Source organism: Drosophila gunungcola, chromosome 3R, assembly GCF_025200985.1.
Source record: "Drosophila gunungcola strain Sukarami chromosome 3R, Dgunungcola_SK_2, whole genome shotgun sequence".
Lineage (NCBI taxonomy): Eukaryota > Metazoa > Arthropoda > Insecta > Diptera > Drosophilidae > Drosophila > Drosophila gunungcola.
This window is the reverse complement of record NC_069139.1, coordinates 13,037,360-13,064,951: the sequence shown is the minus strand read 5'-3', so window position 1 is coordinate 13,064,951 and position 27,592 is coordinate 13,037,360. Positions and strand designations below refer to the sequence as shown.

Genomic DNA, 27,592 nt, shown 5'->3' with positions numbered 1-27,592 from the left:
CGGTCAGTCGACCATTCGGAACACGGTTCACTGCCGTTTGGTTATATCTGAGCACCTGGGCACTCAATGCCTTTAAAGAGAGAGCAGAACAAAAGAGTTTATAGGCAGTCGAGGAGGAGCATTTAAAGTACACTAAACTGATTGTTTGTCTTCTGTTTGTGTGTGGTCTACGTAAAAAACTTTCGTAATTTATGCCGCCTACCCAGTTCGTTCCACCATTTGCTAGCCCAATTATCAACTACCTTGCTCCTGGGCTCCTTAACTTTTTGCCATATTTATGCAAATTAGCCATGTATACATGTATTTTTAATGGCGAACTTTGGCCAATTGGCCGAATTCCAGGGTGCAGGTTAAAATTGTTTTACCTTGCCCTCTCTTCAAAAGTTAAACTCAATTTGATTAATTAAGCCTGCAAATGGAATCTCTACAAGGGCGGAACTGTTAAGGATCTTTGTATATCTAGTTAAGGTTAATAGCCAAACTTTGGGTGTTGTTCGGTTTGTTCGGTAACAGTCGACTTTATCTGCCCGCGATGGCTTCTCTGCTCCGCCAGTTTTATGAAGGCCAACCAAGAACAGGGACTCTGAAACCTTAGCTCCAAGTTAATGCCTTTTATCAATTGATTTCCATCAAATAAAACACTTTTCTGTAGCGGAAAGTGAAGCAAATAAATTGGATATTCCGGGGAGAGGGCGCAAAGTTGCTAAGTTAGTGAGATTCTCCACTCTGGGCATAAATTAGAGGGCCGACTCATTTTTGGTTGTCTATTTTATGTGGCCGCGTGGGGGAGCAATCAAAGGGAATGTATTTTCAGCCAAAGTGTTTGGTATACACACTTAAATTTGACTATTCAGCTATGTTCTGTGCCTCAACCACTTCAGCCTTTAATTCAGTTAGCGGAAGTGCCTGGGGCATTCCAGATTTTAATTTGGCCTTTGTAGCTGGCAGCTCGGCAATTTCTTTATGCTGCAACTCTTGTATCGCACTCACCTTCTCCCGCTTCCTTTGGGGCGACTTTGTAGTGCCCCGTTCCGAGTACTTCCGCTTAATTAAAACCATGGCTGTCCGCTTAGCCAGGCAAGCCCTTTTGCCTTGAGTGAAATCCAAAGGAGCCAAAGGAGAACCGAAAAGACACTCGCTTTTTAAGTTGCCGAACAAATGAAACTTCCTTTATTTGTAGCACACAAAACGTTTAACTGGAGGATCGTAAATTGGTATAGTATATGCATATGCCCCTATGCGTACATTGGGCTGGTAGACAAGGGTTCGTTTATTGCATTTAACATGTATTCATGACACAGATATATCTCAGAATATTCTCTTCGAGCCGAGAGTACAACATTAACACTTTACTATGTAGTTACGAATTTTTTTAGCACTGGGTAATGTTTTATTTGCGTTGCGCAACAATTTGGTTTCTGCTGGTAATTGATAACAACCAGATATATCAATATTCATGCGGTAGTTAAAAGGTACAACTCTCAAGTGCCAGTGGTATCCTAGCTAGACTATATATACACAACTCGTCGCCATTTGGCCATCTAATCCTAGCGTATAAATCGATGCAGGCTGCAGCCAAATGTCTATGATACACTGTACAATGGTTGGCCTACAAAGGGTGTTGCTCAATCCAAAGAGTGGCCTCAGTGGCCGACAGTTTTGCTTTCATTCGGCGGTGCACTACACTTAGGAAAAAGTCGCTTCAGAAATTGTGGAAAAGGCAAGGCAATTTTTTTTGTTCTGGTGTAAGCAGTCTTAAAGTTAAGTTAACTTGCTTTGGAAATTCAGAAAAGTAATTAAATCATTTGATCTCTGTTTACATTTATGTGTAATGTGTGTTTGCTTTCAAATAAGGTAATTTCTTTGGATATTGAGAATCTTTTAAATGTTTTTCTACTTCTGGATCAGGCAGTCTTTACTGTGCCGTCCACCTTGAACCCTTAAATACATTCTTCCTCAGTGTAGCTGTCTCAGCCAGTGAATCCTAGACCCTGGCATCGCTGTACTCGATGCGAACCACTCGTCTCGGCCGCTGACCCGGCAAGGGAATCGCCCCCGATCCCGTTCCGCGCAGCGCCATCAGCTCCCGCGGCTACAACTGCTTCCGCTTGGCCCCGCCCCCGCCCCCGCTCCCGCTTCCGCCCCCGCCCCCTGGCACACCCTCGTGGGGGGCCTCCACGTAGGAGTAGCAGGCCGTCTCCATGACCAGCGGATGGCAAATCTCGTAGACGGGCACCTTGAGGCTCGTCTTGCGCAACCCGCCCAAGCTGCTCTGCGAGCTCGAGCTGGGCCCAAACGATCGTCACCTGGGGTCGTTGTCCATCTCGGAGTGGTGCAGCTCGCTCTCGTCCCCGAAGCTGTGGGCCGCCGCACTCGGTGTGATGCTGGGCGTGCGGGCGCGGATGCGAATGGCCGACATGTCGGACCCGCGGCGGGAGCTCTTCAGCGAGACGGACTGACGGGCGCAGAAGCAGCGACAGATGATGCGCTTGAAGGCGAATCGGAAGTCCTTGGAGAACAGGGCATAGATCATGGGGTTGACGGCCGAGTTGCAGTAGCCCAGCCAGAAGAGCACCGAGAAGAGCAACGGGTCGACGCAGTCCTGGCAGAACGGCCGGATGATGTACATGGTGAAGAAGGGGCACCAGCAGAAGATGAACATGCCCACGATGATTGCCAGCGTCTTGGCCGCCTTCGTCTCCATGCGGAATCGCTTGACCTGCGCCTTGATGTTACGCCTGCCCATCTTCTTGTTGGCCGGCCGCGAATGCCCCGCCTCGCTGGTGTTGCTCTGCCGCCTGGCCAGCTCCGGCAGACCCTTGCCCACCTGCAGGTAGCAGGAGCTGGCGCCGCCGTGCTGCTGCTGCTGCCTGTAGAGGTGCGACTCGGTAGACTCGCGGCCATTCGAGCCGTTGTAGTGCACGGCGAACAGGGCGTTGCCCGAGGGCCTGCGCTCGTGACCGCCGTCTCCGTGCCCGTGGCCGTGCCCGGCCAGCTCGCTGATGTTCTCGCTGGAGGGATAGGACACCGAGATCTTGATCTTGTCGTGGTGGTGGTGCATTCTCCGCGTGGCGTACTTCGACAGACGCTCCGGCGAGGGGGTGCCCAGGGTGGTGGTGGTGCTCTGGGTGCTGCCGTTGCTGTGCATCGAGTCCTGCTGGTTGGAGCCCCGGCCGCGGTGGATCCTCAGTGTCAGACGCTGCTCCTCGAAGCGCGAGCCGATGCCCTTGGAACCTGGTCAAAACGGAGGAAGGGAGGAAAGTGAGAACATCAGTACACGGAGTATAACATAATGGCGGCGGTGTTGCTGTATACATATATTGCTTGTTTGGCTCGCTCTCTCCCTACTATCGAATATCGCTCATACGCCCAGCTGCACGCACTCGGAATCCGTTGCCTACTTCACGGCTTTTGGCCCATCGCCAGCTTGCCAGCCAGCCTGCACTTTAGCAAATTAAACGCGTAATTATGCAAATGTTGCGCCATAAACGTGACAAGCACTCGACGTTGTCGTAGTCCTCGTTTCGGTGTTTTACCCCTCTTGCGAGAAGTGTAGCCGCCTTTAAGCCGCCTTCAAAGCGAACTTTATTTCATTAACACACACATTTGCATAATCCTCGCCCTCTCCTCGCTCATCCTGTGCATATGTCGGCTGCCTGTGCTCTGCATTTATTACTCATACGCACGTTTAACTGCTGAATACATTTTCATTACTCGACCCGCGAAGGGTAATGAATAAGCGGCGCAATAATGCAATATTTTACTCAAGCCATTACTGGCACTTTTGCTGCTCAGCCCGCCACATTGAAAGCTGGCTTAATGTCAAAGGAGGACTCGGCTTTAGGTCTGCTTCAGGTTTATGGACACTCGAATGGGCAGTCAACTAACGTGGGAGTGAAGAAGAAAGTCGCAGACAATTGGATAGTTATTAAAGGGCCATAGCAGTGTAACAACAAGGTATCCAGCTGTTAGCAACCTATTCGAGCCTATCTGGTCGGAGTTTTATGATACTCTTCGATATCAATCAATTTTGTCAGCCAATAGAGGTTAGATTATTATATTTTGTTTAAAATTTAAGCTTACAAAAAGCATTAGGTACAAAAATTTCAAGTAAAATCGCATAGTGTGCAAAGTGACGGAATTTTCCTTTCTATAATTTTTGCGATAAAAGTACACAACCCCTTCCCAACAAAATAACTATTAACTATTCCTCCCTAAAATATAGAAAAAAAGTGTACAAACTAGCCTTGTAATATTACAAGACTCTATATAAAGGGGGCAATTAAAAATATAACACCCAAAAGAATAAATTTAGTAAAGGAAAGGGTATTAAATCATCGATTTAGTTGTTCACGCCTGTAAAACTTGTTTGATGTGACGGAATGTTGACCTCCTGTCAATCCCTCTGAGTAACACGGTATGTACCAATTTCTTTCTTCGCAGTCGGCACATGTTTTTGGCTTTTGTGCTCAATTTGATTGGGTTTTTTTGTTTTTTCGTTTTCACGTTTTGTTCGTTTATACTTTTATTGAAAATGTAGCCGACTTACACAGCTGCTATACACACATACATATACATTCAATATATAACATATCTGGATTAACTAATGCGAATGAGTTTTCCTCGGCGCCTAACACATGTACACAACGGAACTGAAAACAATGGGCTGCTTACGTCTAACAGGTGTATCTCATAGTGATGACTGTATCTGGTATATGTATCTGGTATCTGTATCTGTATCTGTATCTGTATCTGTATCTCATGTGGTAAGTATAGGTTGTTTAACATAGCCTTAGATCTAGGTAAATACATGAAAATTATTGCCATACAGTTACAACGTCGTTCAATGCGAATACTGACAGTTTTGAGAAGTGGGATGCGTTTTCGTCAGCGTCTGGCGGTGCTTACAAAAGTATCAAAAAAGCGAAATGCAATCTCGCCCCCCCTCCGTTCTCCTTTCTCCTCACTCCTCTTCCCCTAAGGAACGCGTCCCTTGCAGAAGCCGCCGCGCCGAATCCTTCGTCCCGATCCGGATACGGATACGTTTGTGGAACACTCCGCCTCCTGGGGCAGCGATGCACTGCGCTGCAGCGGACTCTGCTCGTAGCTGCCGATTAGTCAGCTGAAGTCCACGCCGTCGCCATCGTCCGAGCATCCGGAAATGGTCTTGTGGAATGTGGCCGGCGCCATCAGCGCCCGCGCCGCTATCATCTGGAAGTTCTCCGAGGCGCGGAAGCCACTGCGCGTGCACACGCACCGGCACACGATGCGCTTGAAGGCGATCCGGAACTCGTGCGAGAAGAGCGCGTAGATCATCGGGTTGATGGCCGAGTTGCAGTAGCCCAGCCAGAAGAGCACCGAGAAGACCGTCGGCTGGATGCAGTGGTCGCAGAAGGCCCGTATCAGATACATGGTGAAGAAGGGTAGCCAGCACACGATGAAGCCGCCCACGATGATGGCCAGCGTCTTGGCCGCCTTCGTCTCCATGCGGAAACGCTTCACCTGGAACTTGGCGCTCCGCTTGCCGGCCCGCTTCTTGGCCGACAGCGAGTGAGTCGAGAGTCCGGTCTCCAGGTCGCCGGCGGCGGGTGCGCCCGCGTCCAGATTAAAGGTGGTCTCGCCAATGTCGAAGAGGCTCGTCTTGAAGGAGGCCGAGGCCCGGCGTCCGTTGGCGCTGCTGATCACCGCGTAGTGGGGCGATGGTGGGGGCTGCTGCTGCTGCTGCTGCTGCTGTTGGGCGGCAACGTCAAGGACATTCTCGGAGGAGGGGAAGGACACCTTGATGGCCACCTTCTCGTGCCGCTGGCGGCAAACGCGCATCGAGGTGGCTCGCTTGGGGTTGCCTCCCGGCAGGTGGTCCTCCGCTGCAGCTCCCAGTCCTCCCCCATTGCTATTGACGCTGAGGGTCGAGGACATGGAGTGCACCGAGAGGGGGGTGCGCTGGGGCGTGGAGCAAGGTCGTCCGCGGTGGATGCGCAGTATCAGCTGGGATTCGTCCACCCGATTGTTGCCCGACTCGCGGGGACTGCCTGCAATTAGTGAGTGTAGCAATTGGGCGGGGTATTCTTCACGTCGACCTCTCATGGATTACTTCGGTGGGTTGTGTGGTGTAGTGTGTGGAACGTGTGTGTGGGACATTCATTCTGCTTGTGTTGAACATGGACATGTGGTTAAATGGACGATCGGTGGCTGCTGTTGGCTGTTTGAGGTGATTGAGTTAGATACATTCGCATAAGTTGATGCAAAAACACCTTTCTCCTTGAGTAAGGTTTCGACTTTGTGGACTGACACTTCACAGAGAGCGGTTAACTAACTACAAACTGTTACATTGAGATAGGTTTAATGGTGGAATAAACTTACGAGTAATTGAGTATAATAAAATTCTGGTCTACTTTTGTAAATACAAATATTATATATTATTTATAGAGAGAAAAGGGGCTCATTCCATTACAAAAATCTAGAACAAGAAAAAACGTACAAATATCGGTTTTATGTTCATCAAATGTTCTTTGTTTTTCTTTGTGGCAATATTTTTTTGGTTGACTAGAACTAGGACCAGGCATTTCTTGAACTTGGGACTTGGGTTTCATGGATATTAATCACATAATTTATAAATGCAAATTGTGTTCAGTAATTAATTGTTATAAACAAGTTTGTTAATTTATTTGGGTTTATGTGTAATGTCTGTGTTTGCATCATCGTTCGAGTTTGGCTCTCCCGCCGGGCATCGTTTTATTGGCCTAATTTTATTTATTATTCTATAAGGGATGGATGGCAAGGGTTGGGGTTTGAGAAATGGAATTGAAATGCTAAATGTACATCATGGAAATATAAAGAACAATGACGACCCGATGGAATATAGAGGACGTCAGCCAGGAATGCCTAAATGAATTGCCCCAATCGATTTCAGCCACCTTTTCCAGAATTGGCTTGAGTAATTAACCGAAATAGACCAGACCAATATTTATTGGATACTGGTTATTGAAGCCTAACAGACAGCTATCATTTCAGAGTTGTGAGCTGAATAAATATTGGCGACGACACATATATGTATCCTATTTTGAGTCAACAAAATGTCGCTCTGTGTTATCTTAATTTTGGGCGAAGCATGCCGCTTTTTCATTTGCATAAACCATACTAAAACCATTGAAAACAAATATGGTTCGCCCCAAGAATAAACGAAAGTGGGCGAAATGGCGATGTGTACAAACAAGAAACCCAACATATGCAGGGTACAGTAAATAAAAAAGGATACACTATTGATTTTTTCCCCTTCTGCCCCAAAAAAAAAAACAAAAATGAAAGTTAAACAAAGAATTTGTATACAAATACATAACGAAAATATCCTAATGTATGTAAATATGCCAAGATACGAATGCGCAATCCCGGCGAAAGGCTTATTTTTTCCCTGTGTCCAGGACCCCGGGCTGTTTCGCATCCTGCAGCGATGTTGATTTAAATAAATGTATAACTTTTGTTTTCCACTTAGGATAATCCCTGCACATTAATTCACATGGAAACGAGCGAGAGCATTTAATGATTGCCATTCCGTTGAAAACATTTCGACGTTGCTTGCGTCCATTAATTTGGCATTTACAATTCACTCGCCACATTTTTGCGGGCGCTTTGTTTGGCTTTTAATTGAATGCCGTTCAATAATAATTAAAGAGTTTGGCATTCATCTGAATGTGGCGGTGTAATTGGCCAGAATTGATTTGTCTGCCGCCCGTTGTCGTTGTCGTTATTATTACACGCGGACATGCATGCATGTCGCACTCGCACGCGTGGTTGTCGCCAGCTCTTGACCTTTGACCCAAGGCCTGGCCGGGACAGGAGACAAGTGGCTGCAAGTCAAGGCCCAGGACTCAAGCTCAAGATCAAGCCCGGCTGCCAGGGGCAGCTTGCACGAAAGTTACTCGGAGCCTTTCTGTGTTCCTTTCCTTGCCTTTCCTAACCGTTCTGCTCTTGACACAGGGCCAGGGTCACACTTCTGAAATTTCTAAAGCCTAACAATAACAGTGGCCCCCTCCTGGTGGTCGGCGCCACGAACCTCGGCAAGTTCTGAACTTGAAACTTGATTACCTTCAAAAGCCACTGAAAAGGCGCGTGGGATGGATGGCTGGTAGACCTAGCTACCTCCAAAAAATAAAGAAAGGCATCAGCTCAGCTTCAGCCGCATTGTGTCACGAAGTGATTTCAGACTTTTTGCACGCTCAGGCAAGTGTAAATATATGGCCTATGTTCAAATTAATAGTGGTGGGCATACGGAAACTATAAAGATAAACGTGTTTTAAAGGAATTCTAAGTTTGTGACTAACTTCTTCAATAGAATATGGCACATACGAAATTTATCAAGCTAGGAATGTATTTTTATGGACAAAAACATTATAAATTTGATTGAGTTACTTGTTTAATCATTAAAAGTAATAAAAACAAATGTTTAGAAATTATATATTTATTATTATTTATACAGCTTACAAAAATCACAATATTTTAAAAAGTTTTTCAAAGTATCCTATTTTTTTTTTTGAAATTTCCTTTAATAGATTTTTCTTATAGGTACATTGAAATATTTTATGATTTGAAGACGAAATGCCTTTTATTTAAAAGCTTTTACAATACTGTACTCATATTTACAATTAAAAATATTAAGGAAAATTAATTTTAAAAAAATATAGAGAATAATAGTCTTAGAATTGGATTGTTTGATTTGCATAAATACCTTTTTAAAAAAATATTTTGAAAATAACAAGACTTTAAAAACTTTTTAGAGTCCCAAAATGGCACATAATGATTGAAATAGGAAATGCTATAACACTAACAACTATAACAATCTGCCCCGGGTGTGGGTGTTCTGGTAAACAGCTATATTCAGCCGTCCTCGAGTGTGTGTTTGTGTGCAAGGAGACAAAGCATATTTCAAGGCTGCCACACGCTGAATCTCGCCAGTGTGTTGGTGAAAGTGGGTGGGTGGGCGTTTGGTTGAGCTGCTGGCAAATCTGAGCTTTGTGCTCAAAATGGCGCCAACTAACGACGCGCCAGTGGAAAAACGAAAACAACTGCCAAGGCAACGGCAGCATAGGACTTAGGCTGCTCGCCCAAAATGCACCTCCCTGGGCCATTTTTTGAATCAACTTATCTCCAATATGGCGGCAGTGAGTGGCCCAAAGTATGCAATCACTTTAAAAATGCAATTTTCGTAGCATACATCCCGTGCGGCTGGGTTTGTGAGCCCCATATATTAGCCAGAGCATTGGTTTCCAGAGCCACGGGCACGAAGCTTGGCTATTGATTTTCCCGCCGAAGTCAGTCGGTCAACCGGGATTGGGTTGCCTTGGCTTGGCATTGGCTTGGCTAGGGCTGGGTTGGGTTAGTTACTGCAGATTATCAACGAATGCGTGGCCATGAATATGACCAGATAGATATATATTCGTGCATCCGAGAAGTGTGCTTAATGAGCTGATCACGCGGAAGAAAGTGCGCTGTGGCCGAGTTCGAGTAATGTGCAGGAAATGTGGCACATATTAAAATAAACATTCAGTGCCAGTTTAATGTGGGCTCCCGACTTCAAACGGAATCTGTTCCGGGGACAGACAATCGCCACCAAAAGGACTTGGGGCCAGCCAGGCCTAAAACGACACAATCCCAAGAAAACAGAAATTTGCAAGGAAAGCTAAAACAGCCGAGCAGGGAAGTCATATTCCTTTTTGTCTTAGCCCATGGCTTGCTTTCATCTCTGCCATTTTGTGGCTGCCTCTCTAATGGCTGAATTTCGCTCTCATTTAATCCCGGCTGCCTTTTTATCTAAGCCGATTTGTTTGATGTGCTCCCTCAGCGTTCATCGATTTTTTGTTTTTCTCCCCATCACGGAAAATAATGCTAATTATGATGCGTGACTTCTCCCTTGAGCATGTGATTTGTATCTCTGATAAAGCTTTGATAATTTAAAATGAATAGGTGCGTGTGCAGATTGTTGAGCTGGGGGCTTAGGGGATGATTGAAAGCTTTAAGGAAGAGATTTGCGTTTTTTAGATTCTAAAATCCGATTGGGAAACTCGGGGTCATAGCAGGTTATTCACAATTTTTGATTTGAGCGTTTGTTAATCACACGCCTCTATATGTTCACTTAAATTGGGTACAATAATAAATTGGGTACACTAATTAATATTTATGAGTTAGGGCTTTATTACAAGGACTTTAGTTTTATCCTTATTGTACAGAGTATGTTTTGATTGGGATTTTAGTTGTTTGCTTGCATAAAAATCAGAGCTCTATTTGCAATTGGTTGTAAGGGGTAAACTTTGTAATGCCTATACAAGGCTTTCACTAAGTGTATATGCATATGTATATATTTATTACCAGGTTATTTATCATGTTTATTTATGTGCAAAACACAAAAACGAAATGCCGACAATAATTGTATGTATACATGTATGGATGTGTGCGAGTAGTTATTTATGAATGTAAATTTAGTCGTCCATTTCTTTATACCGCCGTCGATTCATACAGTTCCCCATGTGGAGGAACCCCACCAGCACGAACGCGCAGTGAATTGTTATTTAGTTCTCCGATAATTTATGCTTTCCAAGGGGTGACTACGGGCAGCAGGAACAAGGGCAAGGACGAGGACGAGGACGGGGATGAGGATGAGGACAAGGACGAGTGGTTTTGTGAGGGTGTCTGGAATGCTCGGTGTGAGTCTGTACACTTTTCGGTTACCAAAATAAAACGGGACAAACGGGACGTCACACTATTGACTACACGTTGAGAGATTTGAAACTGTTTAGCAATCGATATTAAAGCTTGAATAAAATGAACTAGCTACGTGATTACGTTACTTACGGGTATTTGGTAAATCGAACAAATATATATATGTATATATGGAGAGAGAGAGAGAGAGAGATGTGTATCAAAACCAAACTGTTAGCTACGCACACACGTTAGGACAAATTGTGGGTGACAAGGATCAAACAAATCGTGTCCAAATGAGCTGGCGGTGTCTGGGTCAGTTGGCTACTCGGCGACTTACCCTTGGTGGTCTTGAAGCCCTGATTGATGGCCCGCGTGGTGCGGACGGCGGCCCGGTAGATGCGCCAGTAGAAGAAGAGCATCACGAACATGGGTATGTAGAAGGAGCCCAGGGCGGAGTACAGGACGTACCCCCGGTCGTTGGTCAGCTCGCACTTCCAGGGGCAGCTGCCGGAAGTGGTCTGCACTCTGTTCTGCGGCGGGGCGTTCAGCAGATCGAGGTCCATTTCCGTTTCCGTGCTGCTCGAACTGGCTGCTGTGGTGGTGCTCGTGCTGCTCGAGCCCATGGCCGCAATGCGAATCTCCGCGGATCCATCGATTGGGGCGAAATCGGGATCGTAGGGGTTGTAGGCGTTGCCATTGCCATTGGCGACATGCCTGTCCTCCTGCTCCTTAATGCTATCTAAGCCTAGTTGACCATCCTCCGAGCTTGACATCGTGGTGGTGTAGTAAAGCGTATGGTTTCCCTTTGGATAGGTCGGATGTATGACCGCCTGGAATGGGTTAGGAATCGAGAGCGAAACATGGGATCATCAGATGACACTTGATATTCGGAGGACCCCATTAAAATTCCGTCCTTGTCCTGCCAAAGGAGCCAATAAAAATGCAACTTAAAGCGGGTTATATTGCCAGAGATATTCGCCGACGTGTTGCGCATAAATATAACTCTAGCCAAAATGGTGGCGTTAACAAAAAGCCAACAGCCCGGGAAAATGAATGCCGCGAGCCGTTGAAGGAGGTGTATGTGGGAGCATCTTGTTGGGCCATGTTGCCCCCGCCAGACTCGAAATTGAATCGAGCGGAGTGGAGCTACGTAATCGTAATAATCTATGCCAACGACAGCCTCGACTCACTAACCGGGATTCAATATGGCAGCCGGCTGAATGCCATCCATTCAAACGTGGCCCATTCAACTGCACTCAGCCGCTGCAGTTGTGAATCGAATTGAATTGAATTGAATTGAGTCGATTGGAATGCGAATGGATGAGTGCTGGAAGTCCGCGGAAAGACACAGATTCGTGTGCAGCTATGCGGCTGTTGATACTCCTGCGGCGGCACCTTGAGGCGGATGGAATTGATATTTCTGGTGGGGCAAACATAACCGGAGGTTGTGCACAATAAAGGCGGCCAAAAGGCAGGGCCATAAACTGGCGCTGGGCCAAAGGCCAGCCATGTGTCCCGGCTGATCTGATTATCCGGCTACCCGATGACGGGGGTGCCCATAAATTGTGCTCCCGGCGTGTTGGCAGCATTGTTGCGGCATGTGTAACACATCATTATCAGTGCCATTGCGTAAGAATGATGCCACAAATTAGAAAGGGGCCCCCGAGAAAGGACGAAACTCGTGTCTTGTTTTACGGTAATTTTGGCACAAATGAGCCGGATTGCAGTCTTCGGCACGAGCCAGCGTCGTTGTGGTTAGGTAACCACCACACTGCCAACCCCGTAATGGTGTCAATGACAGAATGGCCCTCAGTTTCGGGCCGGCAAAACAACTTTGGCAGTCGGGCATTGTTCTTTGTGAGGCTTGAGAGTGTGCCAGAAACAGTTTACCGACTTTCAATTTCGTTGGCCCTTCGGATTCCCCGTTGGCAGAGACAAACCGCACCTCGCACGTTAATTTATCGCTTGGGGTCACTTGCGGGTCACTGGCGGCCCAAACTCACCTTCTGATCCTTCCAGCCGACTAGCGGCGGAAAGCAAATAACAAATGAGAGTACCCAAATGCCGGCGATTAAGGACTTGGCCTTCTTCGTGGACATTATGCTGGGGTAGGTGACGGGTCGCGTGACCGCCACATAGCGATCCAGGGATATGGCACACAGATTCAGGATCGATGCCGTGCACATCCAGACATCGACGGCCAGCCAAATGCGGCACCAGAGATCGCCGAATATCCAAACCTTGGGGGAGATAATACAAGGGATTAATCAAGAAGGAAGCTTTGTAATGAAAACTATGTAAAATTGAAAATTCGGTCTAGTAAAGTACTTTGTGCTTTAACAATACAACAATAAATAAAGAGTAAATAGTAAAAAAGAGTTTCGATTTTTATTTGCCTTCTAAACATTAATTATAAATTCTAAGTATATGTAAATAATAATTGTTAGCCCTTTTCGATATATATTTTCTTAGGTTATAATTGTAATAGGTTTAACAGTGAAATGGGTTATTTTAAGAGCTCAGCAGTAAGATTGATTCCTTTCATTATTCAATTAAAATGCTGAACTTGGAACTTACCTTAAAGACCTCCCAGGTGGCCGAGAAGGGTAGCACCGCGAGACCCACGAGAAGATCGGCAACGGCCAGGTTAACGATAAAGAAATTCGTCACACTGCGTAACTTGTTCGAACAGAAGACGGCGGCAATCACAAGGCAGTTGCCACCGATGACCAGAACGTTGATAAACTCGAGCACGGCCAGGGAGATCAGATTGGCTGGTTCCGTCCATTTCACAGATTTGATGAGATCGTCGCACTCTGAATCATTCATGGCGGTACTTTTGAGATGGGTGTGTATCCGTGTTCACCACCTGCAACAGACAGAGCAGGATACTTTTAGCAAGACTCATACTCATTTCACTTCTGGCCTAATCGCTGCCCTCGCGTGCCTAATTAGTTTATAAAAAGTCTGGCCTATAAATAAGCTTCAAATGAACGAAAGCTGGAAGACCCAAACGAAATATAAATGTGCGTGCGTCCGTCGCTGCCAAAGGGCATGACTCTGTTTTAATGCGAAAACAGCCCCGCTCAAAATGAATTAATGATAAATGAAAACTTTAAAAATACAAAGTGTAATCGATAGCATTTTGCCACAGTCTGGGCCAAAAAATACAAAATTGCACCAATTTGTTAATTCATAAATACTTAGGTAAATTAAAGTCACAATTTGCCATTTAGCATGCTTTAAAATTTAATTACCGATGGAAGTAAAGGATAACGTTGCCAAGAAAAGAGAATTCGCTTGCAGGCATAAATATAAAAATGGGGCAATTAGGGGCAGAAGTGGACACAGAACGGGAGAGGATGTGAAACAAAGATGGAAAAATTAAGGAAGATATACCATAACGCCGTTGGCATATTTGCTTAATTATTTTGTAAGACAACATAAGCCACCTTTAAGTCGTATCCGATGCTGACCTGCGTCAATAATGGAAAATTAAGTACTTGCGGCAACAGAACACAGCCACAATGTGTGTGTGTGGACCAGGGGGAATTTTCGGAGTGGTGAGGAAGAAGCCAATTCTTGCTCACTTGGTATTCAGCTGCAGTTGCACATTGCAATTTAATTGCCGTAATTAATTACGGTCGTTTATAATGTGTGTGTGTGTGTGTGTGTGTGTGCTTGTGTGTCGAGCAAAACTATGAATGAATTGGCATGCGAATCGGTATTGACAGTCCGTATCCATTATTGAGAGCCTGAACGAAGAGATGTTCATTCAAAGAGCTGATATTGCCGCTCATAATGCCCGATAAACTACAAAACCAGCTAAACAAGCAATCAACTGCCACAAAGCGAGCTCGTTGCCGCATTCAATACAATATTGGCGCACGGTTTGGATACTAATCAATATTTGAAATTATTTTTGACTTTAATGGTTCGGCCAACAGCCAGGCACGCACCCAAAAACAGGGAAAAGAGCCTCCACATTCCCCGCGTCGCTGTGCCGGGGTAATTGCCGGGTATGAAATATTCACAGCACGCAACAAATCGATTAAAATACACATTTGCCTCAAGACTAATCCAAAAACCTCTGGAGCGAGTCATTTTGCTACCATTTGTGTGAACTTTTGGCAAGCTGCCCCATGGGCCAGTTAGCAATGTGCTGGGGAACACCTGTTTTGGTCAGTTTAATATTTTGTAAGGTGATTTTAACAATGCAGTTTGGAACTCATGGCGAGAAAGGCCCATAGGTAAAGTCAAAAACCATGGAAACCCGATCACCCAATGTTGCCAATCAAACAAACAATACCAAACGACAGTATAACCTTATATCGATTTGTAAATAATACTCGGCCAAACGTTCATTGCGGATTAAGTTCAAGGTAGTGCATAGTAAGTGCAACCTTAGGTTAATCAAAATATGCCCCAACATTCGGCAGTATTCCGCAAGAAGTGCGTGTACGAGGCCGGCATAAATTACTCACATGACAAACAAACTGCAAAGGCCAAAGAGGAGCTTGGCGAAAATTGTTGCCAGTTGTAAAGTTTAAAAGCATTTTCTCCGGGGGCCGTGGCAGAAAGGCTTCCTGATGGCATTTGCTTGGCATACCAAATTTGCATGCTGAAATTTGCTTTGTGGCAGCTAATAATGAGAAATCCTCAAATTAAGTTGCACGCTGAAATTTGCCAACATTAAATTGCCGAGCGTAATAAATAATTGGCATTTAAACCGAGTTGTAAAAGCTTTTTCACCCACGCGACCAACGCGTCGTATACGCGTTCCTTTTATCGGATACCCTTGCCAAGTAGGGCACTGTGAAAGTTGAGCAACTAAAAACTTTAAATTTAAACAAGATTATTTCTCACTCTTTTAGCTAATTTTTAATTTATTAATTTATTTAAATATTTTAAAAATTTCGAGCAAACATTACCTTGATTTACATTTTAAAGAGTATCATCTTATACAGCATCCTAATGCAACACGGTTTTTTGTTCCATTACGCATACGCTTTGATGCAAATTAAATTTAATTACCGCAGCATTAAAAAGTTGCCGGAGTTCTTTAGACGAAATTAAAATGTCAAAAGGCGTTAAAAAGTTGAAGCATATTTTCCGCGAATCACACATATTTATGAAAACACAAATTCATTTTACTAATTCATTTTTCGGTACTTGAGATATTTTTAAATAAATACCTTAAGATACATATTTTAAAATATAAAATTTTTTCTGTAGAAGAGTTTTTCTCAATCTTCGTAATTATTTATTTTTCTAAATTAAGTGGCTCCTTAAAATTTTGGTTTTGCGACCCAAGATTTTAGCAAAAAGTGGTAGATATTAACAAACATTCCACATACACATTCGAAGTATTTATGTGTTGGAGAGTTTGTAATAAAAAAACATGTTTTATTTAAAACTAAACATCGGATATAGCCAAAATGGTTTTCTTCTATTGTCCCAGGTGAAAAACCAGCACGTTTCACCTCAACAAGGAGTTTTTAATGTTTACTCAGCATAAAACCATAGAGACAGATTATGGACAAGACTTGTGCATTCAAATTAAGCACAAAATTCCATTACCGCAAAATAAATATTAAATTACAGTCACAATGACCCGAAAAGCAGGTGAAGTTTTATAAATGTATTCGAATTTTTCTTTAAAAGAGGGCCGAACCTGAATTCAATTTGTGTGGGGCTGAGCCAAAGGGGAAATTAAAAGCACGAGCAAAAGAATATAAAACGACAGGAGAAATGGCAGCAAATCAGATTTCTGAATAGTTGGCAATGAAATAAATTGTAAGGTGTCAGGTGCATAGCCACTAGTTGATTAAGCCACAAGGTACTGAAATTATCCGATTTCGGCCAACCATTATTTGGAGCGTTGCGCTAAATTTAACATTTGTCGCATTTTTTTGTTGGTTGTTGATGAGCTTCAATGGATTACTAATTGCATTAAATGCATATTTCAATGGGTGCATTAGCATGATTAAATCTTTCCGGAAATATGTTGCGCTTAAAATGCCGCCAATTTTGTTGCCCAAAATCAAGTTGCAACCAATTAGCCGGTCGCGTAGCCACGGTCGCTAAATGAGTTGAATTAAACCGCCGAATCCGCAACAGTTTTCAGTGGCCACATAACCGGAAAGCGGACCATTACACACAGCCGCAATGGCAGTCCCCAACGCAGATAAAACAATTTTGCGGCTTGCTGGCTTCTGCCAACTGCAATTGCCCGACGACAGCTCGCGCAAAAACTTTTAATTTAATTCTGATAATTGCGCGCGAATGGCGCCCAAAACACAGGACCCTCACCATTTGGCCAAATAAAGGCAGCCAGCCAGGCTTGATTTTGAACATTCCAAACTATCCTAGAGCGAATGCGCGCTGTGGGCCATCAAAATCCCTTGTTGTCAAAGTACCATACTACAATTACGTAGCTCGAAACCAAATGCAAATGTCAGGCCCAAAAGCCCCTCGATGTGTTTGTAGGCTTTGTCTGTAAGCCGAGATTTGTGAACTGCTAAAGTGATATCTGTTGTGCTCCTGTCAAGAAGCTGTCTTCCGAGCTCAGCAGGTCTGAGCTCTATGCTCTTGCCAAGTTGATTTGAAAAGCTGATTTATTATGAAAGTTACTTGAAGTAATTAAAATTTAATTAATGGCCCGCCTGGCTGATAATGTTAAGTAGTTGGGCCATTAGCAGATCCCCGCTTTTTCACTTTGGCCGCCGTTTTACGACGGAACGTTTGGGTCGCGGGTACGCAATTTTACGAGCATCTGCCGGAGACAAATAAAAGTGTCCCCGGCTTCCAGTTCAAATGTGTGTGGATACGCTCGTATATTCATTGGATTTATTGCCGTTTCTTTGGCCAACGCGAGCGGTAACTGCAGCAGCTATGCAAACAGACAACTACAAGATAATCAATGTCGGGCGCACTCACATCAGCATGTCGCAGTTGATTGCAACATTCACGAGGACGTGTGTGGGAAAGTGAGTATGTGTGTGTGTGAGTGGCAGGGCGGGAGGACAAATTCACCATCGCCATTGGCAAAATGTGCAACTGACAGCAGCAACAGCAGCAGTTGCCGCTGCAACACAGCAATGGCCACACAACTAGGACGTGCCTACAACTGTCACTGCTAGTGGCATACAGTCCCTTTTTATGAGGCGTACTCGTACTCCCTGATGAGGCACATAAGGCACACGAGGCACAATGGGGGCGTGGCAGGACGTGCGTGCCACATTGCCACAACGGCAAGACGGCAAGGAGCAACGGAAATAATAACAGGAAATGTTGCCAACTAAATTTTTAACGCACAACAGAAGTTCCACAACATGCTTGACTAATTGTACGCGACATGCATTCCATTTCTCACAAGTCCTTAGGGTAAATAGAGTCGCAAGCAAATTATTTGATTGATTGCTGTTTGTGTAAGTTGTCAGCGAAATCAAGATACGAGCAGGAGAACTTGTCCTTTCCTAGAAAATAATCCCTTGATGGAAATCAAAATAGAACTTGAGCTGTTCAGTCGCGGAATGAGTGACTTTCATCATACCACCCACACTCACTTTTGCAGATAAATCTTGTACTTAGTTTTAAGAATAGAAATCGTATTTACTGTAGCTAGTCATCAAATCATAAAACCATTTTTAATAAAGTATATATTAATATATAAAATATATTAAATAACTATCCTTGGAGTAGGGTGTGGATAATTGACTTTTGACTTTGTTAAAAAGTCCTTAAAAACTTTTTAAATAGTTGAATCTTAAGATATTTAGTGATATTTGTAACATTTTTATCTTTTGTGATTTAAAAAACTTTTTAAATCGTCATGGAATTTCGCAATTCCAAGTCAACCTAATTGAACCATTATCTTACTGACCAAACTTAACAAAGCATTCAGAATACTTTATTCAGAGATAAGGAAGTGACCACGTATTTCAATTACCAGTTGCTAATAATTCAACAGCTTTTACAATTTAATTTTCACTGAGCGCAATGTAAAGTAGGTATAAGTACCAGCCGTCGTTCTTTGAAGCCTATAAATAGACACCCTCTGATTTACGCTTTTAACTTGAGTCCTCGTCGATGGTCCGTTTACTTACCAATTTCAGCAGTTCGTTGGGTAGTTGCAACCATGAATTACAGCTCGCTGGGTGCTGTTGCTTAATGGCCATGTTGTTGATGTGGCTGTTGTTGCTGACGCTGCGGTTGTGCCTGGCGACCGCTGGCCGATGCCGCTGATGATGCCCGTGCCAATTGCAATACCGATGCCGATACCAATATCGATGCCGATGCCGATGCCGTTGCCGTTGCCGATGCCGTCGCTCCAGTTGAACCCTGCGCGTCTCGTGGGCCCCGGCACCCGTAGGCTGTCTCCATCCAGAACCACTCCGTTTCGGGGGTCAGTGTCAAAATGTGCCCCGAATAGTCGAATCGTGGTGTGCAATATCGCTGTTTACACTATGGTTTACACGATCCGTGGTTTACATACCAAACATGAGTGTATGTGGCACACTCTGATGTCAATTATTTGCCAATGCCGTAGAATATTCCATACAAACTGCAAGAAATGTCTGAAAAGAGAGCATTCGAGTTGTTTTTGTGAATCACACGGCGTATACGCAATTTATCGTTCAACAAGTCAACACCACGACAAAGAATGGCAGCTTGTCAGTTCGTTAGTGTGAGCTTAGGAAGTTATCAGGAGCAATTTTGAGCTGCCAACTGCTTATGTACTACATTTTCTGATAAAATGTCACGTTGCCAGAGCAAATAGTTCAAATCGTTTCTGGCTGAGGAACTTGGTGTACTATAAAGTTCTGCAAGCCACTTAGTTGACAATCAATAAACCCAATCGGTTCTCTTGGAATTATCTTTGCTGACAAAAGCTATCAGAATTTACTAATTGCCTGGTAGGAAACTTTTGAAAGCGACTGTGCAGAAGCCGGAAAACTTTCCAAGCCTTGCGTTCCACTGAAAAGTTATGCGGAAAATAAATAAACAAGTAAGTTGCTCAACAAAAACTGGCAAGTAACTCAATTTTGATGGCCTAAAAGCTGAATGCAGTTCCAACTTCGGCAATCCTTAAAGCCCCTTCCACAGCCTCGCTCTGATTAATTTGGCCATTTCGCAGAAATTTCTTCCACTTTTGTGCCCTGAATTTATTCCGTTTCTTCCATTTCACACGCTGTCAACTTGACAGGGGAATTTCCAGATGGCCTTCTCCTTGCTCCCGAAAATTAAATGTCAAACTGTATTGCGGCCACTGTGAAAAGATGAGAAATTGCATTTTCACAGGTAATTTGCATTTGCAGCCGTCTTTTACATTTACATTTCCATTCCAAATGCCCGCCCACACAGACACAATGGGCACGGATTCGGAGCGGGAAAATAACAAGAACAAGGATAAAATCGATAGGTAATCAATGTTTAATAACTTGAGCGTGTCCCTTGACCGTGGCCACCGTGGAACTGAAACGCGAACATTGTAAACATTGAATAAGGCTTGGGTGCGACCCAGCCGGAAAGCTTCGCGCATATTAAATGGGAATATTTTAATACGACCACGTTCCCGAAATATCCGAAATCATTCGGGTCAAGCAGTTGTATAGGAACGTAGTGGCGAATGAGTCATTTAAATTTTCGGCGCGTTTTGGCCAAGAAGGTCGAATCATTGTCAGGGCCAGGCCTTCGCCAGAAGTCCTCTAATAACCATAATTTGTATTTAATGACATTCAGCATTCGCTTCCCTTGGGCCCGGCTAATTTCAATTCATTCGACCGGACACACCCAGGAACATCCAGAGTGGACACCTATTAATAAATATATTCATATTTACTTTATGGCCGTCCGGCACGAGAGCATTGATTCACATTTTAAAGCATCTCCGCTTCACGCAAGTAGCCATGGAGATTAAATAGCGAAAACGTATGCAAATTTAACAGGCGTTCGCATAATGGCTCTGCCTCGGCTTTGTGTGTGCCATTATGGCAATATACGGTGCCTGAAACGTTGAGCCCATCATGCACTGATCTCATTTATGCTCGTGAACGCTAAATTAAATTAACTCACCGGCTCTGAGCTGGAAATGTGCACCACATTCACAGATGGCTGCCATGTCATGTGCAGGCAGGCGCTTTTATCCTTACCCGGAAAGCGAGTGACTTCCGACAAATTAAAGGGGAAAACCGTGCGTTCCATGCACAACTCAGTGGCGTGGTAAGCTTATAATAATAATGAAAAGTGGTCGACGAGCAAATAGACGCGAAAGGGTTAAATTCGAGCTAGGGAGGATTCTAGGATATAAATGTGGACAATATTTAAGTAAAGCTGAAGCCAAGCACATCAGCTTAAGCAGAATAGTCATATATGAACTGCAAAGCCAAAGAATGTTTTGAATAAATCACTCAAGGGCTCATTAAATATGAACTTATATGTCCGGACACCAATATTGGCATAGTAATAAATGTTTCAAGTGGTTCAGATTGTTTAACTCGATAATGTTGCCCTAGACGGCCATAAAGGGAAGCAGAAAAACATAAAGAGCAGTCGCAACGAGAACCAACCTCTACATACGTCATCGACGAGGTGACCAAAAACGCTGTGTTGCCAACTGCGACATGGCGAAATCACTCGACTGCAAAGAGATTGAGATTCAGGGCCACTTAAGTGTCATTACATTTGCCTTCGCCTCGCGTTTCCTTTCTATCCGCATTCATTTGTGTATGTTCGCCTGTTCGCATTTGTTTTCCCCCATTTGTAGCTATTCAATGTGCCACTGCTAAGGTAAAAGTAAAAGGCGACCTAACAACGGGCAACATCTGGCATAGGGGTTTACTTTATGCCTGCGACTTGTTTACTTTATGCAAAGCTTGTGTTTGCTAAATAGGATTATTGTTAATACAGCGGAAGTATTTATACACGTTTATTTTTGTGTTTAATTTTCAGAGTTTCCACTCGATTTTTATTTGGGAAAATATAAATATTAAAGTGTTGGAAATTATTGAGAAAATTTGACTAAAAAATAATTAAAGCACATAAACACGTTTTTCAAAATAGTTATGAGTTAATAATTGTTATATTATTCTTTTGTTAAGTATTTTATAAAACATGTTAGAAAAATAAAATAGGTGTTCCAAGATAATTTCATAGAGAATGCATTAAATAATATTGTCACAGAAAATATTATTTGTATAATCAACATTCTTCTTTATATTTACATAATTTAGGTAAATCAAAAACAAATATTTAATAAAACATATTTTTTTGAAATCTTCTTTCAATCTAATATCTGTTTCATAAATTCTTTGCAATCGTTTACGGAAGAATATTTTTAAGATTTAACAGTCCCGAACTGCTTTAAAATTGTGCCCATTGGTGTGTGTAGTAGTTGTTAATGGCTTTCATGCTCATTGCCGTCCTAAATGTACACAAACCCAGCCACACATGCAGTTCAGCTAACAAAAGGTTTTATGTGCCATGCACAACGAAATATAAAAATTTACACTAAGCTAAACCCGTCCCTTATTCCATCTGAGGATCCCATTCGCATTCGCATTCGCAGTCGCATTCACAACCCTTCGCACAACACACATGTCAGGCGTTGTCTTGTCTTTGCCTCTGCCTGTACATACAAAATTGACTGTGAAAACGCTTTGGGCACTTTGGTTCTCTGTTTGCAGACACTCTCGCTGGAATCGTCCTGCCATATAGTATGGTATATATATATATAATAGTGTGCTCACAACTTTTCCTTTTATGCCTGCGTCTGTCTATTTCGGCTTCTGGCTGTCTATGTCGCATTATGTTCTACACATTTGTATTTCGCTTCTCGCTGCTTTGCTTTTTTTATGTACGAAATAATTTGTGTTTGGATTTGATGCTGACATAAAAGAATTTTCATGGCAGTGGCTCAGCGCGTTGCAGTAAAAAACGCTTGAAAAAGTTGTTTGAATGGATTTGGTAACCAAAGACTTCCACATTCCGCCACGCTTGATAAATTAACTAATGAATGTCACTGTATGTGAACGCATGAACAGCTGCAGGATTCCATTGATTGGGTTTTGGGGTTTGACTTTGTCAACACGCACGTAATGGCACACAAAGTGGGGGGTAGCTGCAAATTAGATTAATTACATTGCCACACACCCAGGAAACTCGTTTGGTTTTCAATTCATGTGATTCCGCTCTGGGGTCAAAGTTCGGCACTGACTAATCAAGCATCCAACAACCAGACATTGGGAGGGGAAACAAAATTGACATCGAACAGATAGCGATAGCTCTGGCAGGCAAGCTGCCAAACTATGAGTTGTTGCCAATTCGGGCTGCCAATCAACATGACAAAACAATTGAAATCAAATCCATAAATTGCTTTTTGCCAGCACACAAAAATTTATATCACTTTGCATTCGATGCAATCGCAAGTTCGACTTTGTCTACAATATTGCTTGGGCGTGGCCGGGCTGGGCGTTGGAATCCCAAACATGGCACTGGCACTGGCACTTCACACGCTTCTCGGATGGGAATTGGACTGACTCGTGGAGGTGTGCAATTAATTCAAAAGTGTCTGGCGAAGAAAGTTGCAGTCATTAATTAGCATTTCCATACTACCTACAAACTACACATACAACCAAAGACATTCGGTCGAGTTCAAGTTCTTTTTCCGTGGAAACCCAGTTCATTTGGCACGTTTCGGCTGAACGGAAAAGCAAAGGAGAGTGCCGAAGCCGAAGGACCTGGAGTAAAGCTCATTTCCGCTTTATATTTAAACACTTGGGGGCTAAAATGTTTGCTCTATTTCTACGCAGTGCAAAATCATCATAAAAGGCAGGGAATGAAAAAATAAATAGCCTGGCCTCCAGAGAGTGGCCTCTTCGGTCGATGGACCGTGTCGCTTGGAGGTGGAAAGCGCTTAGCAAGTGGATTTTTAAATTAGTTTGTCGACTCGACGACTCGGCGACTCAACGATTCAGCGACTCAAAGACTCAAAAACTCAAACACTCTTCGCTTCTCGTTGGCATCCCACTTTCGCAGATAAAATCCAAGGCGGCAATTTAAGACTTCGCAAGGTCCTTTTCTGCAAATGGACTTGGTTCGCTTTCGGTGCTGACGCTGACTCCTTCTTGCTTATTTAAATGAATTAGGTAATTTTTCAAGAGCTAAGCCCGCCACGAGCAGTGAACTCATTTCCTTTCCAGTTGCTCTTGGCCGTTGGCCGCTGGCTTTTCATGCTTCATTTGGCTGGCCCTCCACTTAGTGGCTGCATTGCAATGAGCTGTTAATTTGCAGGCCACTGCGTGTCAATCAAAAACTTTAACGAGATCTGGCGGTGGGAAATTTGATTGCCTTCCACCTTGGCAACAAAACACAATCATCGCCCCAAGGAGCCAAATGAAACGAGCAAGAAAAACATTTTTGTGGGGGGAGGGGTCGTAAAAAAAGTGCTCGCTGAGTGTTAAATACATTAAGCAGATACTTTCCGTTCCAAGAATCGCACGCTCTCTGGGACCCCATTTTTTTTTTTGGCAGATTCCCGGCCCACACGACGCATACGCAATATCGTGTGTTTGCCATTGTTTTCTTGTCTCTTGTCTGTTCTTACATGAGCCTCATTGCGCATACGACGCGTGTGCCAAACAGCAGGTCGCGAAGCGAGGTGGGAACCTCGCAATAAAGCAGCAAAGTGGCACGAAAAGGGGCGCAAAAAAGCGAGCAGAGGATTGAAAGCGAAAGTGAAAGGGTTCTTGCTGCACATTCCCCCGTTTTATTGCCGGGTTATTGTTATTTAATGCCAAGTTTAATGCCAACACAGACACACACACCACACACACAGCAGCAGCGAACACCTAAAACAATTTCATGCCCGCCCCATTAATACATTTCAACTGGTTTGGTTTCGTTTGGTTTGTTTTATTTCCAAGTACGTGTGGGCTTTCCCCTCCAGCATTTCGCTCCACCCCCCCTTGTTTGCAAAGTTTCACCCTCGGGCCGAGTGGCAAGTCATTTGCTCCGCCAGTTGCACAATTCTATGCTGACGCTCTTTTGTGTTCGACTGGGCTAAAGAATCTCAGGTTTCGGTGGCTTATGCACGTAGGTTGCCATTGTTGTTTTGGCTGGACAAGGAAGCAATTTGAATGCCTTTACAGAGCGCTGCACATAACACAGAATTATGTTAGGGCCACCCATTTTGCCACTCTGAGTTCACAGTTGCCGGTGTCTCGCGAAGCGTGAAGATTGCCATTGGTCAAAAGTGCTTTTAGCATAAAGTCCTAACCATTTTTACAACACTTTTCAGTTAAAGTCATTTTAAGTCGCAGAAATCTAAAATCATTAAGAAACAATAATGTAAAAATCGAAGAAAAATCTATTTGCCTTTTTATTACTTCCGTTTAAAAGTTGTAAATAATCATTATAACTTAGTTCCATTAAACGTTTTTTATTTGATGCCTTTCAATTTGTTTAAGCAAGAATTTAAATATTTAATAAAGCTTTAAGACCAAAATTATCAACTAAAAGTAATTTTATCTTGTACTAATGCATTTAATAAAAACGGGGCTTTTTGACATTTTTTGTATTTGAAACATTTAGAAAAAACAAATAGACAGTAATATTTTATTTAAAAGAACGCGAAACTCGGTCCGCCGCTTTTCAGCCGAGTTATCAGTGAAGGCATCGGTTTTGGGTAAGCGGGGTAATTAATGTCCGAGAATCGTGACTTCAGCCGCATATCGGTATAGGGGTGGCTGTTTAAGTGTCACTAAATAAAAGTCGGACTGCCTGGGGTTTCACACTTTAAGTGGAAATAAATGAGGATACATTTGAGAACCTAATTTATTACTACATTGCCCTCCGTTCGCTCCACTCGGTCGGCAAGCCGTCCGTCCGATCGTATTTTTAGGCCGGTCGGTCCATTGTGGGCCCTGTCAAAACAACTTCCATTGTTTTCCCCCATTTCACCTGTCAACTGGCCTTTGTGTCTGCTAAGCTCCACACTCTTCCACTCGCAAGATGGGCGGCAAAACTCTTGCCAAGTGCTGGGACGGTCACACTTTGGTTTCCATTGTCAACAAGCCAGCCAATTTTGTTAATTAGGCTACCGAAAGTGAATAAACAAAATCTGTAACCGAAGGCGGACGGGCACGTGCTCAGCTCTGTGTGAAAAAAAAACGCAAAAATGCACAAAACACTTGACGAAATTTTCCGTTTTGCTTCGCAATTTGTATGCCACACGCCTTTCCCCTCCTGCTAATTGCGTCGTCGCCTTCGCGGATGATGATATGGGCTTGTAATTAACTGAGTCTATGAATTTATAGCCCATTCCGTTTGGCACTAATGTTTGTTTTCAATGCCCAATCCAAAGCTTTGGTCTTTCAAACAATGTTTATACATACAAAAGAAGCTTACAATTGAATTGTAAAATATTAGTTTTTATTTTCTTTTCTAATTTCCACACTTTGAAATAAATAAAAATAATTTCTTATAACAATTTTAAACTACTTTTTTTTCTATAAAAGCTTGAAACTGCAATGCCATACTTAATTATATACTTTCCGTGAATTAAAGAAATTTTTTTATATCTGTTACATCATCAGGGCTAATGAACATGGTTAAAAAATTAATTTAAAAATAACGAAAAAGTTCAAGTTTTTAAAGAGCAAATAAAAAAAGAATAAAAATTTGATATTGCTAAATAGTTGATTATTTATTTAATTATTTAATTTCATTATTTCTTAATATTGTGTTTCTGTTTATAAAGTTTCGAGAACTGCGTTTAACTCGAGCAGACTCACCTGCATAAATCATCGCGATGTCAATGGCGATTGTGAGTGGAGTTTTCGGATCGCTTGGAAAAGCGGTCAAGTGGCTTTTCCGATGCACTTGCTGGCGTTAACCGGCTCGCCAGATAGCTATATATTTTGATACTTGTTGCCCCGCGAGCTGTGTTTGCTCTCGCTCTCTTTAGCCAATTAATTTGGCTGTCATGCGTTGAATAATTGCACGCATTTTGCCTAAAATCTCCATACTCAGCACTGGGTTTTTGGTTTCTGAGTGTTTTTCTCAGTGTTTTTTGTCGATCTTTTCGATTGGGCGTTGCTAGGCCTGGTTTTTGTTTAAATTAATAGTTTGTTTGCGCTAGAATTTGATTGAAATATGTTTTATTTGTTAATTGCATAGATTGCCAGCATTGCCCTGGCAGTTTATGGCAATATAATTATTTGTTGTCATTGCTCAGACAAAGCTGACACAAATCGAAGAAAAGAAACAAAATTCTGCTGGCTGACATCATATTCGGTGCATCTATAAACAGAAATGTTTATTTTTGCATAAGTGCACTGGTTGACAGCGAGACAATTAGGAAAATTGCAGTTTGTCAATGCTATGTTTGTTTCGGAGGCAGAAAGGAAAAATGTTTGCTAATAAGGGAAATTACGAAACGAAACGAAAGTGAGTGATTTGATTAGCAAACAAAGGCACGGCGGTGAAGAAAACCCAATAAAATCACATAAGACACATTCACACTCGTCTGACAATACTCGTCGCGCTTTTTGCGAATATTAATATTTTGGTTTTTTGGCCAGAAAGCACGTAGCTGCCTTGAGCTTGAGTTTTGATTATCAATTATCGGAAATAATAAATATCGAAGGGTCGAAACTGTGTTTTATAGCTGGCCAATATCCTTTCAATTTGATCGGGGACTTAACAGAAACTGAAATCGCAAAATGGTGGAAACAGCTGTTTTCTGCGATCACGAAGCACTCGGCTCTTCGGCCATTCACACACACACACACACACAAACACACACACATACACTCTTCCGATTACACCCACATCAGCTACCGTTATGTGCCGTCGGCAAGAACCGTTAACCAGATTTTCTTCGCTCGTGCAAATTGGC

At 43.3% G+C, this 27,592-nt stretch overlaps 1 protein-coding gene across 2 annotated transcripts; it reads right to left on the bottom strand.

Annotated features, from left to right (window-relative positions):
* Window positions 1–141: 141 nt before the first annotated feature.
* Window positions 142–27,592, bottom strand: LOC128266741 (octopamine receptor Oamb). Of its 2 annotated transcripts, none has more exons than XM_053003465.1 (7): window positions 27,506–27,592; window positions 26,487–26,994; window positions 18,801–19,271; window positions 13,270–13,561; window positions 12,696–12,932; window positions 11,030–11,522; window positions 142–3,234 (listed from the first exon to the last, which is right to left on the bottom strand). In XM_053003465.1, the coding sequence occupies exons 4-7, from the start codon at window positions 13,519–13,521 to the stop codon at window positions 2,303–2,305; spliced, it is 1,914 nt and encodes a 637-aa protein (XP_052859425.1). In that variant the 5' UTR covers window positions 13,522–13,561; window positions 18,801–19,271; window positions 26,487–26,994; window positions 27,506–27,592; the 3' UTR covers window positions 142–2,302. The 2 variants fall into 2 exon arrangements, with proteins under 2 accessions (XP_052859425.1, XP_052859426.1); XM_053003466.1 differs by lacking the exon at window positions 142–3,234 and adding an exon at window positions 3,246–6,029.

Bases quoted from the DNA above. Each gene is read 5' to 3' on its own strand.
- LOC128266741 (XM_053003465.1), bottom strand. From the start codon at position 13,521: ATGAATGATTCAGAGTGCGACGATCTCATCAAATCTGTGAAATGGACG. The intron at 12,933-13,269 runs GTAAGTTCCAAG...ATCTCCCCCAAG, and splicing joins CCACCTGGGAGGTCTTTAAG to GTTTGGATATTCGGCGATCT. The intron at 3,235-11,029 runs GTAAGTCGCCGA...CGTTTTGACCAG, and splicing joins GGGCTTCAAGACCACCAAGG to GTTCCAAGGGCATCGGCTCG.